The 18,073-nt window shown below is 46.7% G+C and overlaps 1 protein-coding gene across 1 annotated transcript in view; it reads right to left on the bottom strand.

Moving 5' to 3' along the window:
- pdzd2 (PDZ domain containing 2) overlaps window positions 1-18,073 on the bottom strand; it is an 89,667-nt gene that overhangs the window by 46,174 nt on the left and 25,420 nt on the right. Inside the window, exons 2-5 of the mRNA XM_085424272.1 lie at window positions 14,674-14,764; window positions 13,077-13,385; window positions 11,083-11,558; window positions 1,146-1,641 (exon numbers count right to left, since the gene is read on the bottom strand). Of these exons, the coding sequence (XP_085280398.1) occupies window positions 1,146-1,641; window positions 11,083-11,558; window positions 13,077-13,199 (1,095 nt within the window). The 5' untranslated portion in view covers window positions 13,200-13,385; window positions 14,674-14,764. The remainder of the gene's footprint in view (window positions 1-1,145; window positions 1,642-11,082; window positions 11,559-13,076; window positions 13,386-14,673; window positions 14,765-18,073) is intronic.

An 18,073-nucleotide genomic window follows, 5' to 3' on the forward strand; every position in this document is an offset into this window, starting at 1 on the left:
TAACTTACATGGACCGGCTGGTCATATGCAATCATGTGGTTAAGGTCCATTGAGGCACTGTTGATAAATCACCAAAAAAGCACCAGCTCTTCCCCTGCAAACGACTATATTTTCTGCCCTGCTGGTTGGTTGCTCCACATTGACAATGCACAGTGGCTTGCAAAAGTATTCGTCCCCCTTGAACTTTTCCACATTTTGTCCCATTACAGCCACAAACATGAATCAATGTTATTGGACTTCCACATGAAAGACCAACACAAAGTGGTGCACACGTGAGAAGTGGAACGAAAATCATACATGATTCCAAACATTTTTTTACACATAAATAACTGAAAAGTGGGGTGTGCGTAATTATTCAGCCCCCTGAGTCAATACTTTGTAGAACCAGCTTTTGCTGCAGTTCCAGCTGCCAGTCTTTTAGGGTCTGTCTCTGCCAGCTTTGCACATCTACAGACTGAAATCTTTGCCCATTCTTCTTTGCAAACAGCTCCAGCTCAGTCAGATTAGATGGACAGCGTTTGTGAACAGCAGTTTTCAGATCTTGCCACAGATTCAGACTCTGTGTGCCTTCCAGAGTGTTCTGGCATATGCACACATCCTCAGGCCATGAGAGGTCATACCTTCCCTTCCTGATTTATGGTACAGGAGGATTGTATCTGTATCTCTTTTAGTATAAGAGCCTTTTGTTTAGGTGGACCGCTGGACTCCTAGTACCAGCTTTTTAAGGAGGCGTTCACAGGGCCATATCTTGATACACACACATACACACAGATGGTACTCTTTGTTCACATGTATGCCTGTGTAAGACGTCATATGTTAATGAACCTATGCATATTCATGTAACCACGATAAAGAGCAGTGCTATGGGGGAGCTGACTGAGAGTGGCTGGGGTTTGAGCGGCAGGAACAGCGCTCGTCTCAGGCGTCTCCCTCGTGCACGAGGTCACACAAAGAGCTCGGGTGACTTTCGTTTTGCTGTTGCCATTGGAGTACAATTGTCTTGGCGTTCCAGCAATGGGTTTATGCTAGATGAACCTATCAACAGCTGCACCACAGTAGATTGTATTTGCTTCTCATTGAAACAGTTACTGAGTAAAACACGTTGGAAGCTTCTAACAGACGAGCATTGATCCGATTTGTCTCACCTGGCATAAATATTCACTGCAGGAAGAATCCATTTTGAACTCTAGCAGCTGACTGTAACACCTTAGCGGCTGGGGGGCAGCCTCGCCACCGTGTTGACGCTGGGGAGCAGCTCTGAGCTGAGAACAGTGGTCCGGGCTTTCCTTAGAAGGTGTGGGGAGGATGTGAGCTGAGTTATCTGGAGGACTAGTTTCTATATTCTCAGGATGAGAACTGTAGTCATGATAAGACCTCCGGACTTCTGAACTCGTACGCTGCCTGTCCTCTTGGTTGAAGGATGAGCGTGATATCACTCCAAATTTACGTGTGCGTCTGTAATTTGCAGAGCTGTCGGAGGACTCAGATGTGCTGCGACGCTGGTCTTCACAGTTGTCACTGGTGAGTGGGATACAAACACTTTCAGCTGCCTCGCAGGGAGGAAGAGGAGCCTTTCGCTTGACTCGCCGCAGCAGTATCAGGTAAATACAGCCTCCATTCCAGCACTGGTCAGTCAGGTAACTGTGAATAAGGCAAAGAAAAGATGAAATAAGATAAAGGTGTCATAAAATAAAGGCAGAACTATTTTAGGAGTACAGTCTTTGCACTTAGGTCAGTATTTCTACACTTTTCTACAATAAAATGCTTGATTTGTGTTTATATTCGTTGAAATATAGTAATGTGCATAAGTTTCAAAACACCAGCTCTCACACCGACACGCCTTCCTGTGAATCATTCAAACATAAAAAGGCTCCTGACTCAAGGAATGGACCAGTGTTTGTCTACACAGAGCAGACAAATTAATAACAACTATTTTAAATTGTTTTAAATCTTTGTTACAAGCAAACTGGTTGACATTTGTTTAGTTCATTTTATGCAAAATGCCAAAGATAACAGTTTGACAGTTTGGCATGAAATAGTATTTTTGAATTAGGAAAAGAAATCCATCAAAGACCTGACAGATGCATCTGACCCTTTAGTTTATTCTACTCTGTGGTTCACAGCAGAATGAAGGCTTCCACTTGGGTGGCCTCAGAATTTCATCTCTGCTTGTCGTTCTGTTGGCTTCATCAGGTGGAGCACAGCCGAGTATGAAGTGGCGGAAATGGGAATCAGCACCTCCAAGTCTGAGGTCGTGGTCCTCAGCCGGAAAAGGGTGGAGTGCCCACTCCCGGTCAGGGTCGAGTTACTGTCCCAAGTGGAGGAGTTTAAATATGTCTGGGTCTTGTCTTGTTCATGAGTGAGGGGAGAAGGCAGCAGGGGATCCACAGAGAGGTCTGTTGGTCTCTCACAGATACAGATGCTGTACCCATCCATCTTGGTGAGGACAGAGCTGAGTGTAAAAGCCAAGCTCTCAATTTACCGGTCGATCTACGTCCCTAGCCTCACCTATGGTCACGAGCTGTGGGTAGTGACCCAAAGAACGAGATCGCGGATACAACCGGCAGAAATGAGCTTCCTCTGAAGGGTGGCTGGCCTCTCCCTTAGAGATAGGGTGAGGAGTTCGGCCATTCAGGAGGGGATTAGAGTAAAGCCGCTGCTCCTCCACACCGAAAGGAGCCAGTTAACATAGTTAGGGCTTCTGATAAGGATGCCTCCTGGGTGAGGTGTTCCAGCCGTGTCCCATCGGGAGGAGGCCCCGGGGCCTTGGTGTTCCCCCGGATAAGCTAGAGGATTTGACCCTGTGACCTAGCCCTGCATAAGCAGAAGAATATGGATGGATGGATGAACTGAAAACAGATGGAAAGCCATCAAGCTGTGACCAGCAGGTCTTTGTAAGGCAGGATAAATTAATGTTGATCGATTATTAAATCATTTGCTATGAAAAATAAAGGTAACATTAAAAAACATTGACTCTTAAGCCCACCAGAAGTGTGGGAGCATATTTTAGATCTACAGCAGAAGCATGACTTAACCTCAGCGTGACAGAAGTTTGATGTAATCACCATGAACTGAGCAAAAGATAGACAGTCACTGTAAAACAAATGATTACACTACCAGACATTTCAAAGGAGCTTGCAAAGAAAAGCGTCTGGACTTCTTTAAGTTGCTTGAAGGCGTTTCACCTCTCATCCGAGAAGCTTCTTCAGTTCTAAGGTCAAATGGTGGAGAGTCCCAGATATAAACCTAGTGGGAGTTTCCCCCCACAGAGGGACAAAAGGACCCCCTGATGATCCTCTAATCGCCTGAGCCAAGGTGGGAAACTGGGCGTGGGTCCCAATCCGCCAGAGTTTCGGGTGTGTTCATTGTGAAACCTGGCCCCACCTTATCATGCGAATTCCTGAGGTCAGATGGTCCAGGATGTGAGTGGGCGTTAAGGCGTCTGGGGAGGATCTCAAAACTGGATTATAGATGGCAGACAGTTGGTGTCGTAAACCCCGCCTCTGTTCAAAGATGGTCGCTCACAGTGGACATAGATGGCTTCTTTCACTCCTCTTTCAAACCATCTGTCCTCTCTGTCCAAAATGTGAACATTGGCACCCTCGAAAGAGTGTCCTTTATCCTTAAGATGCAGATGGACAGCTGAGTCTTGTCCTGTGGAGGTGGCTCTTCTGTGTTGTGCCATGCGCTTGTGAAGTGGTTGTTTGGTCTCTCCAATGTAGAGGTCTGAGCATTCCTCGCTGCACTGTACAGCATACACCACATTGTTAAGTTTGTGTTTTGGAGTTTTGTCTTTCGGGTGAACCAGTTTCTGTCTGAGTGTGTTGCTGGGTCTGAAATACACTGGGATGTCATGCTTGGAGAAAACTCTCCTGAGTTTCTCTGATACACCGGCTACATAGGGGATGACAATGTTGTTGCGTCTGTCCTTCTTATCCTCCCTCGCTGGTGTCTGGTCTTCTTTTCTGTGCCTCTTTGCTGACTTTAAGAACGCCCATTTAGGATAGCCGCACGTTTTGAGTGCTTCCTTTACATGTGTGTGTTCCTTCTTTTTCCCTTCAGGCTTAGAGGGAACATGTTCTGCCCGGTGGTGTAGGGTCCTAATTACTCCAAGTTTGTGTTCCAGAGGGTGATGGGAGTCAAAGAGGAGGTACTGGTCCGTGTGTGTGGGCTTCCGGTAAACTTCGATGTTGAGGTTGCCGTTCTCTTCAATGTGCACGGCGCAGTCCAGGAAAGGCAAACAGTTGTCCTTTGTGTCTTCCCTGGTGAACTTGATGTTTTTATCCACAGCGTTAATGTGCGCAGTGAAGGATTCCACTTCTTGTGTCTTGATTTTGACCCAGGTGTCGTCCACATATCTGTACCAGTGGCTGGGTACTCTTCCTTTGAAAGAGCCAAGAGCCTTCCTTTCCACTTCCTCCATGTAAAGGTTGGCTACAATAGGTGACACGGGGGAGCCCATGGCACAGCCATGTTTTTGTCTGTAAAAGCCTTCATTGTATTTGAAATATGTGGTGGTGAGGCAGAGGTCTAACAGTGTGCAGATCTGATTGGGTGTGAAGTTGGTCCTGTCCTCCAAGGAGCTGTCTTCTTGTAGTCGTTTTCTGACAGTCTCCACGGCCTCCGTGGTGGGTATGCAGGTGAAGAGAGAGACTACATCAAAGGACACCATGGTTTCATCTGGATCCAGGGTAAGTTTCTGGACCTTGTCGGTGGAGTTCTTGATGTGGTGTGGGGTGTTCCCCACGAGAGGAGCAAGGATGGTAGCAAGGTGTTTAGCAATGTTGTAAGTGGCTGAGTTTATGCTACTGACTATGGGTCTGAGTGGGACAGCTTCCTTGTGGATCTTAGGAAGTCCATAGATGCAGGGTATGGCATCCCCTGGGTAAAGGCGGTGATATGTAAGGCGGTCAATAATTTTGTCCTTTTCAAAGTCTTGAAGGCAAGCTATAACTTTCTTTTTGTAGCTGCTTGTGGGGTCTCGCTTTAGGGCTTCGTAGGTATTGTTATCACTGAGGAGAGTAGTGATCTTTGTATGGTAATCTGTAGTGTTTAGGACCACGGTGCATCTTCCCTCATCAGCTGGTAAAATAATGATGTTGTGGTCTTTGCTCAGGGAGGCGACGGCCTTCTTTTCCTGTATTGTGAGGTTGGACGGAGGGACTTTGGCACTGGAGAGCGTGGCTGAGACTTTCATCCTGATTTGCTCTGCTTCTGTCTGTGATAATGTATTAATCCGTATGGCGGTTTCTGTGGCTGTGATGAGGTCCACTATGGGCAACTGTTGTGGAGAAATGGCAAAATTGAGTCCTTTGGCTAATACTCTCTTTTCAGGTTCAGTGAGATTCCTGTCTGAAAAGTTCTTTACCCATTTCTCCTGACTGGCATCAGGTGTGTTTTCTTCTCTGGGTTGTGTAGGTTCAGACTGAGGAGTGTGTGTTTTTGAAAGCAAGGTGTGGAATTTCCTGCGTTGTCTTTCTTTTCCTTTAGAGTGTTGGGCCCGCTGAGCCTTGTCCACAAACTTGTAAACCTCTTCTAAGATTGGAGAGGGTAGAAGGATTTCCAGTTCCTGCAGGGTCTGGCTGATCTTGATCTGGAGGGCATCTATGGTGAAATGGACCTGTCTTATCCTTTCACTTAAAAGGTGATTTTGTGCTCTCTGTAGAATCAAGTCTGCTCTGTATCCCCTGACAGTGGATCCAAGGCGTAGGCTCTTAGGAACAACTCTGCTTTGTGTTGTTCACATTTTGGACAGAGAGGACAGATGGTTTGAAAGAGGAGTGAAAGAAGCATCTATGTCCACTGTGAGCGACCATCTTTGAACAGAGGCGGGGGTTTACGACACCAACTGTCTGCCATCTATAATCCAGTTTTGAGATCCCTCCCAGACGCCTTAACGCCCACTCACATCCTGGGCCATCTGACCTCAGGAATTCGCATGATAAGGTGGGGCCAGGTTTCACAATGAACACACCCGAAACTCTGGCGGATTGGGACCCACGCCCAGTTTCCCACCTTGGCTCAGGCGATTAGAGGATCATCAGGGGGTCCTTTTGTCCCTCTGTGGGGGGAAACTCCCACTAGGTTTATATCTGGGACTCTCCACCATTTGACATTAGAACTGAAGAAGCTTCTCGGATGAGAGGTGAAACGCCTTCAAGCAACTTAAAGAAGTCCAGACGCTTTTCTTTGCAAGCTCCTTTGACTACGATGACCTGGATGACTGAGAACCTTCACAGACATACCAGACATTTCTGTCCGCTGTACTTTCCAGACACAGATTGAAGCACTTTGTGCCAAAACACAGTGACAGACAGCTTTTAGAGGGTTTATATATTTCTACAGGCTGGGCCATTTATATGGATACAGCGTAATAACATGGGAATGGTTGGTGATATTAAAGTCCTGTTTGTGGCACATTAGTATATGTGAGGGGGCAAACTCCTCAAGATGGGTGGTGACCATGGTGGCCATTTAGAAGTCGGCCATCTTGGATACAACTTTTGTTTTTTCAATAGGAAGAGGGTCATGTGACACATCAAACTTATTGGTAATGTCACAAGAAAAACAATGTGTGCTTGGTTTCTGAAATTACGGATACTGGATGGCTGTGCTGGCATTTCTCCTGCGGTGTTGCTATCAGTGTGTGAAGAGTGGGAGAAGAGGGTTGCATTGACAATCCAACACAATGGGCAGCACATTGAACACATTTTATAAGTGGTCAGAAACTTGTAAATAACTCATGAAAGAATAAAGTTACGTTGAAACCAAACACACCATTGTTTTTCTTGTGACATTACCAATAAGTGTGATGTGTCACATGGCCCTCTTCCTATTGAAAAAACAAAAGTTGTATCCAAGATGGCCAACTTCTAAATGGCCACCATGGTCACCACCCATCTTGAGGAGTTTGCCCCCTCACATATACAGTGGGGCAAAAAAGTATTTAGTCAGCCACCGATTGTGCAAGTTCCCCCACTTAAAATGATGACAGAGGTCAGTAATTTGCACCAGAGGTACACTTCAACTGTGAGAGACAGAATGTGAAAAAAAAATCCATGAATCCACATGGTAGGATTTGTAAAGAATTTATTCGTAAATCAGGGTGGAAAATAAGTATTTGGTCAATAACAAAAATACAACTCAATACTTTGTAACATAACCTTTGTTGGCAATAACAGAGGTCAAACGTTTACTATAGGTCTTTACCAGGTTTGCACACACAGTAGCTGGTATTTTGGCCCATTCCTCCATGCAGATCTTCTCGAGAGCAGTGATGTTTTGGGGCTGTCGCCGAGCAACACGGACTTTCAACTCCCGCCACAGATTTTCTATGGGGTTGAGGTCTGGAGACTGGCTAGGCCACTCCAGGACTTTCAAATGCTTCTTACGGAGCCACTCCTTTGTTGCCCGGGCGGTGTGTTTTGGATCATTGTCATGTTGGAAGACCCAGCCTCGTTTCATCTTCAAAGTTCTCACTGATGGAAGGAGGTTTTGGCTCAAAATCTCACGATACATGGCCCCATTCATTCTGTCCTTAACACGGATCAGTCGTCCTGTCCCCTTGGCAGAAAAACAGCCCCATAGCATGATGTTTCCACCCCCATGCTTCACAGTAGGTATGGTGTTCTTGGGATGCAACTCAGTATTCTTCTTCCTCCAAACACGACGAGTTGAGTTTATACCAAAAAGTTCTACTTTGGTGTCATCTGACCACATGACATTCTCCCAATCCTCTGCTGTATCATCCATGTGCTCTCTGGCAAACTTCAGACGGGCCTGGACATGCACTGGCTTCAGCAGCGGAACACGTCTGGCACTGCGGGATTTGATTCCCTGCCGTTGTAGTGTGTTACTGATGGTGACCTTTGTTACTTTGGTCCCAGCTCTCTGCAGGTCATTCACCAGGTCCCCCCGTGTGGTTCTGGGATCTTTGCTCACCGTTCTCATGATCATTTTGACCCCACGGGATGAGATCTTGCGTGGAGCCCCAGATCGAGGGAGATTATCAGTGGTCTTGTATGTTTTCCATTTTCTGATGATTCCTCCCACAGTTGATTTTTTCACACCAAGCTGCTTGCCTATTGTAGATTCACTCTTCCCAGTCTGGTGCAGGTCTACAATACTTTTCCTGGTGTCCTTCGAAAGCTCTTTGGTCTTGGCGGCGTTTGGAGTCTGACTGTTTGAGGCTGTGGACAGGTGTCTTTTATACAGATGATGAGTTCAAACAGGTGCCATTCATACAGGTAACGAGTGGGGGACAGAAAAGCTTCTTACAGAAGACGTTACAGGTCTGTGAGAGCCAGAGATTTTCCTTGTTTGAGGTGACCAAATACTTATTTTCCACCCTGATTTACCAATAAATCCTTTACAAACCCTACCATGTGAATTCATGGATTTTTTTTCCACATTCTGTCTCTCACAGTTGAAGTGTACCTCTGGTGCAAATTACTGACCTCTGTCATCATTTTAAGTGGGGGAACTTGCACAATCGGTGGCTGACTAAATACTTTTTTGCCCCACTGTACTAATGTGCCACAAACAGGACTTTAATATCACCAACCACCCCCATGTTATTACGCTGTATCCATATAAATGGCCCAGCCTGTATGTATGTGTATGTATGTGTGTGTATATATATATATATATATATATATATATATATATATATATATATAGGCAGGAGAATAAACCAGCTGTTCTCCACAGAACCAGCAGGAGAATAAACCAGCTGTTCTCCACAGAACCAGCAAAGGTGTACTCTCAGTGGCAAGCTGTGCACTGCCTGGATTGATTACAAGAAGGCCTATGACTCAATGCCCCACAGCTGGATACTGGAATGCCTAGAATTGTACAAGATCAATGGGACCCTAAGAGCCTTCATCAGGAACTCAATGGGGATGTGGCGTACAACACTAGAGGCCAACTCCAAGCCCATAGCACAAGTCACCATCAAGTGCAGGATCTACCAAGGAGATGCTCTGTCCCCACTGCTGTTCTGCATAGGCCTGAACCCCCTCAGTGAGATCATTAACAAGACTGGCTACGGAACGGAGCAGTTGTCAGCCACCTCCTGTACATGGATGACATCAAGCTGTATGCCAAGAGTGAACGAGACATCGATTCACTGATCCACACTACCAGGCTATACAGCAATGACATTGGAATGTCGTTCGGACTGGAGAAGTGTAGCCGGATGGTAACAAAGAGAGGGAAGGTAGTCAGAACTGAGGGGATTGAACTACCAGAAGGCAACATTGCAGACATAGAGGACAGTTACAAGTACTTGGGGATCCCGCAGGCGAATGGGAACCATGAAGAGGCCGCTAGAAAGGCTGCAACCACCAAGTACCTGCAGAGGGTCAGGCAAGTCCTGAGGAGTCAGCTGAATGGTAAGAACAAGATCCGGGCCATCAACACGTACGCCCTACCCGTGATCAGGTACCCTGCTGGGGTAATAGGCTGGCCAAAGGAGGAGATAGAAGCCACTGACATAAAGACAAGAAAGCTCCTTACCATGCATGGAGGGTTTCACCCCAAGTCCAGCACCCTGAGGCTGTACGCTAAGCGGAAGGAAGGGGGCCGGGGACTGGTGAGTGTCAGCACCACAGTCCAGGATGAGACAACGAACATCCAAGAATACATTGGGAAGATGGCCCCAACTGACCGAGTGCTCAGTGAATACCTCAGGCAGCAGAAACCCAAGAAAGAGGAGGGAGACGAGGAACCATCATGGAAGGACAGGCCCCTGCACGGTATGTACCACCGGCAGATAGAGGAGGTGGCTGATATCCAGAAATCCTACCAGTGGCTGGACAAAGCTGGACTGAAAGACAGCACAGAGGCACTAATCATGGCAGCACAGGAACAAGCTCTGAGCACAAGATCCATAGAGGCTGGGGTCTATCACACCAGGCAAGACCCCAGGTGCAGGCTGTGTAAAGATGCCCCAGAGACAATCCAGCACATAACAGCAGGGTGCAAGATGCTAGCAGGCAAGGCATACATGGAACGCCATAACCAAGTGGCCGGCATAGTGTACAGGAACATCTGTGCCGAGTATAACCTGGAAGTCCCGAGGTCAAAATGGGAGACGCCCCCAAGGGTGGTGGAGAATGACCGAGCTAAGATCCTGTGGGACTTCCAGATACAGACGGACAAAATGGTGGTGGCTAACCAACCGGACATAGTGGTGGTAGACAAACAGAAGAAGACGGCCGTAGTGATCGATGTAGCGGTTCCGAATGACAGCAATATCAGGAAGAAGGAACACGAGAAGCTGGAGAAATACCAAGGGCTCAGAGAAGAGCTCGAGAGGATGTGGAGGGTGAAGGTAACGGTGGTCCCCGTGGTAATCGGAGCACTAGGTGCGGTGACTCCCAAGCTAGGCGAGTGGCTCCAGCAGATCCCGGGAATAACATCGGAGATCTCTGTCCAGAAGAGCGCAGTCCTGGGAACAGCTAAGATACTGCGCAGGACCCTCAAGCTCCCAGGCCTCTGGTAGAGGACCCGAGCTTGAAGGATAAACCGCCCGCAGGGGCGTGCTGGGTGTTTTTTTTAATATATATATATATATATATATATATATATATATATATATATATATATATATGTGCTCACACTCTCTTCATCACTGTAGAGCACTTGGGTATAGAGAGGACTTCAAGCTGCCCCAGTCCAAATCATGAGCCTTGTGCCACTGTGCTTGGAGCTCTGATCACTCTGTTGGGTCAGACTGTGGCATTGCAGCAAACTGTCAAAACGTCTGCTCTGACAGAGCTGCTCACACTTGTTAATGATCATAATCCAATTTTATGTTTTATGTGTTTTATTTATTTATTTTGCTGTTTTCTGTTATTCTATTGTTTTAACTTACTTTCTGTACAGCACTTTGTTCCTGTGCTGGGTATTTTAAAGTGCTTTATAAATAAAATTGGATAGGATTGGAATGATCATAATGATGAATGATGGTTATCAATGCCTGGCTGCTGCCTGTGTCTTCAGTGTATTTGCTGTGGAGGTAATGAGTGTTATTTACTTTTCACAGATCTTCACTCATATATCAGGTTTTATTAATCTTACCTGGCTCCACTGACATCTACTCCCACCATTAGCTGCCCATTCAGTGACAGCAGTTCATCTCTCAGTTTGATCCCACCACAACGAGCTGCTGGGCTCCTCTTCCTCACCTCCGTCACCCAGATGCAGCCCACATCCATGATGGGGCTCTGATCCCTCCTGCTCCTCGGGCCTCCCTTCTTTCTTCCCTTTGGGTCTCCAAAAATAGGGATGTTTCCAAAGCTAAGGCCGAAGTCCGCAGCATCCCCCTCATCCTTACTGAGGGAAACCGTATGAAGCTCAACATCTAACGCCTCACTGTATGAGGCCCGGCTGGCTGATGGAGCTGTGTCCCCCTCCATGAAGTTGAAATGAATGTACTCCACCAACTTCTGAATAGCAGCCAGACAGAGGGACGTGTCCTCCACATGTCCTCCGCCACTAACAGTGCTGCACACACTCTCCCCATCCCCGTTCTGGTAGGAGTCAGGATCCAGCCGCTGCAGAGAGAAGAAGAGTCACCAATCAGGAAACAGACGTTAGTTTTCAACAAATACACATTAATTCTGTTCCTCACAGGCCACTTTTAATTTTTCCTTCTTTCTTTTTTAATCTTGTCCTGTCAGCAGCTTCAGAACTGTGATGTGAATGCACGGAGCACGCTTTGCTCCTGCAAGAACAGCTATACAGTATCTCGATCAGGGGTGTCAAACTCGCGGCCCCCGGGCCACTTGTGGCCCGTACACTGATGTGGAGAAACATAATGCAGTTTGTCTTTGAAGTGACTGTTTGTTAGGGAGGAAAATCAAAAGCACAACATGACTGACTATGAAGACGACACGAGCAGAGAGCACAAACCTGCTGAGGCTGTCGGTGACAGTCGCACACTGTGTGCACTTATTTATTCTGTTCTATACAAACACAACGTGCGCGCACACAGAGGACCAGTGTGTTTGGAAGGCTTCAGCTAAGTTTGCAGTTTTGTCTGATACAAGATCTGAAATTTAAAAAACAAACGAAACATTTTAGGAAATATTTGTTTGTTTGTTTTGTCCTAGCTGAACACTAACGTGTGAGACGACAGCGCCAGCAGCGGCTCTCCGCTCGTTTCAGTTTGACCCCCTGATCTACTGGCTCCTCTTGTTTATGGGAATCCTTTATCTGTTTGTTTATTCATTTCTGTTGGTCTTATTTCAAATATTACATTGAATGTGCTAGCATGTGCTATCACCAACAGCTTCACTGTAACAGACAAAAACAAACAGCAGCTGGGAGAGACACACGACTCAACAGTCCTCTGATGGTGTGCACTGAAGTGGAGGGCATGCTCACGTAGGAGCACGTCATGAAGTCTCACTCCACCTTTTGGTAGAAAAAGACGTTGGTTTTGTTTTTATTACACCAAATGAAAGCAGATGTTGCTTCTAGAAGCAACCGTACGGAGCCGTGCGTCCTCCTGGGATCAAACCAGGGATCTTTCACTTGGTAGGTGAAACTACAAAACCATCAAACTTTGTTCAGTAAAAATGGAAAAAACGACGCTTGTGCAGCCAGAACAAAGCGCACAATGTTGAGTTGTCTGGGCATTAATGAGGTTGTGGTGGGAAATGTGTCATCGTTAGTCTTGTTTGTTTGTAATGTAGACACACTGTTGTTTTTCTGTCAGTGCGACTGTTGCTGTGATTCGGTGCTGTATAAATCAAACTGAATTCATCTGAATGACATTTTAATAATTAAATGAATTGTGCATGTTTTACTCCCCGTGAGTATTTGTCTCCGAGCTCTCTGATTGCTCTGCCCAGCCCAGGGTCACCACAGAGCAGTGAACGACTTTTCTGTGTATCGTTGTCTTTCCCTCATCTGCTGTCAGGCCATGTCTTTAACAGGTTTGCATCCTGCCTGTCTGACTTCTTGGTGTGATGCATGTCCTCCCACTCAGAGGTTGGGATTTAAGGTGGAATCAGGTAACATCAATGAGAGCATGCAGCATTATCTTATGTGGAGAGACTGGTCAGTACCGTGTAACCAGAGGAGCTGTCCTGACTTAGATCATCATCCTGCTGTGACCTCGTGCTGTGAGCCCCACGCCAATCCTCCAGCAGTGACAGAATGCTTATGGCGTTGTCCTGAGTGATAGGCATCCTGGCATCTCCCCTTGTCCTTCACCAGGCGCCACTCTGATGCTTCCAATGATCAGTGTAGGAGCAGGAACCAGTCTGGGACGGCTGCCCCGAACCCATCTCTCAGAGAGAGCAGTGCAGAGACAGTGTGGCAGAGATGTGAACCAGGGTGGATGTCATCACTGACAGGACACGTCTGGTGTGGGTCTGCAGCACGAGACAGAAACAGTGTGATACAGACTTTAATACACACACAGATAATGTTTGTTTTTCCTGAGTCATCGAGCTCGTCAGTCATTCCTGCCGCACACGTCTGTGCTCTCTGATGCTTCACATGGTAACAGTGCACCAAACAGAGCCTGGAGGGTAAAGAGCTCAGAGTTTTACGATGTACAGCACCAACCAATCAAAAAGCACTGTGCACGATCATTTCCAAAGTACATATAAAATAAATAGCTCAACGTAATGCTAGCCTACTGCTGTTCAGGCTTCAGTGCAGCTATGCCATGTTGGTGGCTGTTATAGAACCGTTTATATTGAGCAGCTAAACAGGAAGAGGTCTGCTCCACGTCATCACAACTGAAACGTAACAAAACAAAAGAGCCGCGCTGCAGAGGAACAGTTACTAGGACTAACTAGCACTACACGCTGAAAACAACCTGGTCTTTGTGACTGCGACACAGGAACCTGCTGACTTCATCGTCTCACAGAAAGAGTTTGTAGAATAAAGAGCAGCGATACGACAGGCTGTGTGTATTTATAGTTCGGATTGAAACTGTGCAGAGAATTCAGATTTTCACCGTGTTATGTGGGACATTCAAATCTTATGACTGAAGACTGAGTCTTGATGCTGTTAGCGAAGCAGTCAGATGCAGGATATGCACGAGATCAACAGCAATGAAATGATTGTGATATTTCACACACAGTGACCTGGGTGATCAAACTGACTTCAGCTCAGCCAGCAGGATCTTCAGGGGCCCGTTCACAACAAGCTGCTCCCGAGGACTCTGGGCTGACACTGCATGTGCACACTTAAAGCTAAGCGTAGCCACATTTGTGGCAGATATAGACAAAAACGCAGGCTACCATGAGACCACGCTGTAATGACTATGTAGAGCCTGGGCTTCAAATAAACTGCTGGGCTTTGTGGCACCATCTGCGTCTGCTATTCCTGTACACACAAACAGTGCCTGCCCTGTCCTGGCCTGAGCTGAACCGTGGGCTGGAACAACTACTTTAAACGTCCCGGGGTGAGGGTATAGTACAGGGTGTATGCTCTGAGGAGACAAACTGCAGTTACAGTCTTGGACTCCTCACTGACTGACAGAAAGCCAAAAACCATACAGGATGGGTTTCATTTGCTTTTGCACTTCAACAAACAGATGACATTTTCACTTGTTCAATAAAGGACAAAGATAAGTGATGGAGTTTAAGACTCAGTTAACAAATGACAAACAAATGCATTAGTTCCTTTGTCAGATCATCACAGACTTACCAGCTCTGCTTCCAGCAAGTGCAGAAACGTAGCAGCTCCTGGGCATTCACAGGATCCTTCAGTGCATCCAGTGTATGTGAGCACAGGAAGCCTGAAAACAAACGCAGCTGTATCTATTTGTGCTGACATCACATCTGCATTTGTCTACAATAAGCCCGTGTGATAGGCTACGAAGGGTTTGTAATCTCCAGACTGAAGTTTGAGAAGAGAACAGGATCATCTGCTGACACACTTCAGCTCAATAACAACAGCATTAACATGACATTTCCAGTAATGACCTAAATCCTCCTAAATGGAGCACTCCCCCCCCCCATAATCTCTGGCTCAGTGCTCCACACACGTAGCAGGACGATGCTGCCCATCTACAGGACTGCTGGCTCAGCACCCACAGTCAAACTGGTGAAGCTGACTCCACATCAGGCCTGTTGCACACATGTCAGTGATCATTAGATGTGATAAAGGAAGCAGCTGGTGATGATGACCTCATAGAAGGAGCCTCAGCTCTGCATGAAGCACACTCAGAGCTGTGGGAACATTCAGCTCACAGAAACATCTCTGTGGGCGTGGAGGTGTGTGCTGATGACAGCGGTTACTCGTTGTGTACTTGGGAAAGTCGCACGTTGTTCTCACTGCACTGTTTGTTTCATTAATCCTTAGAGGCATCGGTCAGCCATCTTGGTAATGCCAATGGGCATCTATATATCAGCTTAGCAGGCCCATCCCATCTAATGAATGAGAAAGAGCCATGACAGTAATGTCACTGGTACATAAATGATAAGAGCTGCTTATAAAGTTAAAACTATGTCTCTCCCAGACGCTTCAGTTCTACTCTCCATCAGCTGGGAGCTCTACCAGTGTGAGTGTCACACAGCTGAAGACTCTTTGGTACCTGGTCTGGTTCTTATATAACACTTTTCTACTCTCTCACAGCACTTTGTACAGCTAGCACACACTCTCACACTATGATGGCTGCATCAGGAGCAGCTTGGGCTTAGTACCTGTGGCGTACCCAGGGATCAAACCACCAGCCTTCCTGATTGCAGATGACCTCCTCTGCCTCCCGAGCCACCCTGCTGGGTTACACAAAGCTGCACTTCTGTCGTTGCAGTATTTTCCTACAGATTTCTGTTCAGTTTATTCCTCTTTCATTTCTTAGCTAACCTACAACAAATATCTACTGTGGAATATTTTTAATTTCTAGAGGTTTGTGCATCGTCACAGTTCTATGACTGTGGGTGCTGTGATACGACCACAGTCTCATATCCTGATATATGATATTTCTCCTCCCGATAACCACATAGATCACTAAATAGTGCATCTTCTGTCAGTTCTGTGAATCTCAGCAGCTCGACCTGTGTGAATGTTTCAGCTGGGAGTCAATGCATGACACTGTAACGGCCGCCATTTTCTTTGTATTTCTTACACGGCGTGCTGCGGGGAAAAGCCTGTTCTAATGTTTGAGGTTTATTTGGAGCACCTGACGGCTCGTTTTGCCTCTCGTCTGTAAACTCTCTCCACGCTCTGTCACGTGACTCTTGCGTAGGTGGTAGAGGTTTGTCATGTTTGAGTGGGGGTGGGGCCACTTTGTGCAGGTTCAGGTCTGTGTCAGACGTTTCATAACCAAACCATGTCCATGCTACAGAGGCAGCCCCTCGTTTAGGAGTAAGGTCCTGGATGCGTTTGGAGCTAACTGGTTCTGCCTCGTCTTCACTGGTCATGCTGGGATCCTCTGTGCCTGCATCCACGTGTCGACCATCCAAACCATGAAAACATTGCTGTAAGCAGTTTATTTTGTGACACCACGAAAAAGTATAATTTGATCGTCATCTCACACGGCCCCAGGCAGAAACACTCCATACCTCACAATAGATACAGCATGAGGATATTCAGAGTAAGCTAGAAGCAGCTTGAAGTGACTGTTGTTGTGAACTGGTGCCATAGAAAGAAAACTGAACTGAAATCAAGTCTGGGATCATTCTTTGAATTTGACAGTTCTTTTCTAAGCTACAGGCGGTTACACTAAGACTTGGATGGATCAATAAGCTACTTTCTAATTAAACTGCTGAGAACATTTACAGAACAGCTGATATTACTCTTCATTTGAGTCTCCAGTGAGATACCCACAGTGGGGTTCAGAGGAGAAGTCTGAAATGTGCTCATTAATGGAGTCGAGCTGAGCTCAGTATTATTCAGACTGTTGGTTGAAGCATTCTTTCTGTCCATCTATAGTTTGGCAACAGGGATTAGTTGGTTCTGTGTTCCAGGCTGACCTACATGCTTCACCCACCCCCACAGCCCACTCTTCGTCCAGGCACCATATGGCCAAAGATTAGAAACAGCCTCATTTCAGTGGATCTAAAGTGCCACATTGTTACAGACTACAGGACAAACCCACAGTATCACTGTAATCTGGAGCACACGCAGCTATGACACTATGGCAGGTCTCTGACTGTCTTCCAGGATACCCATAATTCAGTGCTGCTCTGTGTGGTCTGCCAGTTCAGTTTCTTCATCGGGCACTTCACTCATATATTAAATAGTCTGTGCACACATGGACCCGAAGTTTGAATTAGATGAAAAACATAGTTTTTCTTCTGGATTTAACTTCTCTGTTGTTCTCCACTACTGTTATATTGTTGGAAGTGCCATATTAAAATAAACAGAGGCCAGAGGTCGCAGCGGCAGCAGTCCACACATCCTAGGCAACCTCCTGCACCTGGGAACCAAGGCGTTCCCAAACCAGCGGCGAGACATCATCTCTCATGCTCAGAACACCTCAGCTCAGAGGCACCAGGAGATGAACCACCTTAACTGGCTTCTTTAATGAGGAGCAGCTCTACTCTGAGCTCCTCCTGAAGTTCTTCAACCTACCTCTAAGGGAGACCCAGCAACAACAACAGTCACCTCAAGGTGATTTATACTGTAAGGTAGACCCTACAAAAACCCCAACAACCATATGGCCTCCTATGAGCAAGCCACCCACTACCCATTGGCCATACGTGATGGTAGGAACACAGCAAGTAAATTTACAGGTTCCCTCTGCACGTTCTTCAGTAGGCTGGTAGAACATCTGCATCACTGCAGGTGCTAACAAGACCCCAAGATACTTAAACTCCACTGAAGGCAGCGGCTTGTCCATGCACAGAATGGCCACAGCATAGATGAGGCCTCTGCTCCCCCCAAACCCAAGCAGCCACAGGAAACAATCACTGCATGTCGCTTATTCACAGACTAGTGAGGAGGAAGCAACACAACACAAGTGTCAACACTTCAGGGTGAGCCGAGGCCAAAATAATCAACACAACAAAGCTGAGCTCTGACGCCCACACACGGAGAAAAGAACCACGACACAGTCCCAGCTGCTTGTCCTATTCAAAGGCAGGAGAAAACGATTCATTGC

The sequence above is a fragment of the Rhamphochromis longiceps genome, linkage group LG12, assembly GCF_057381845.1.
Source record: "Rhamphochromis longiceps isolate RC_006_pf linkage group LG12, R_longiceps_female_GT1.1, whole genome shotgun sequence".
Lineage (NCBI taxonomy): Eukaryota > Metazoa > Chordata > Actinopteri > Cichliformes > Cichlidae > Rhamphochromis > Rhamphochromis longiceps.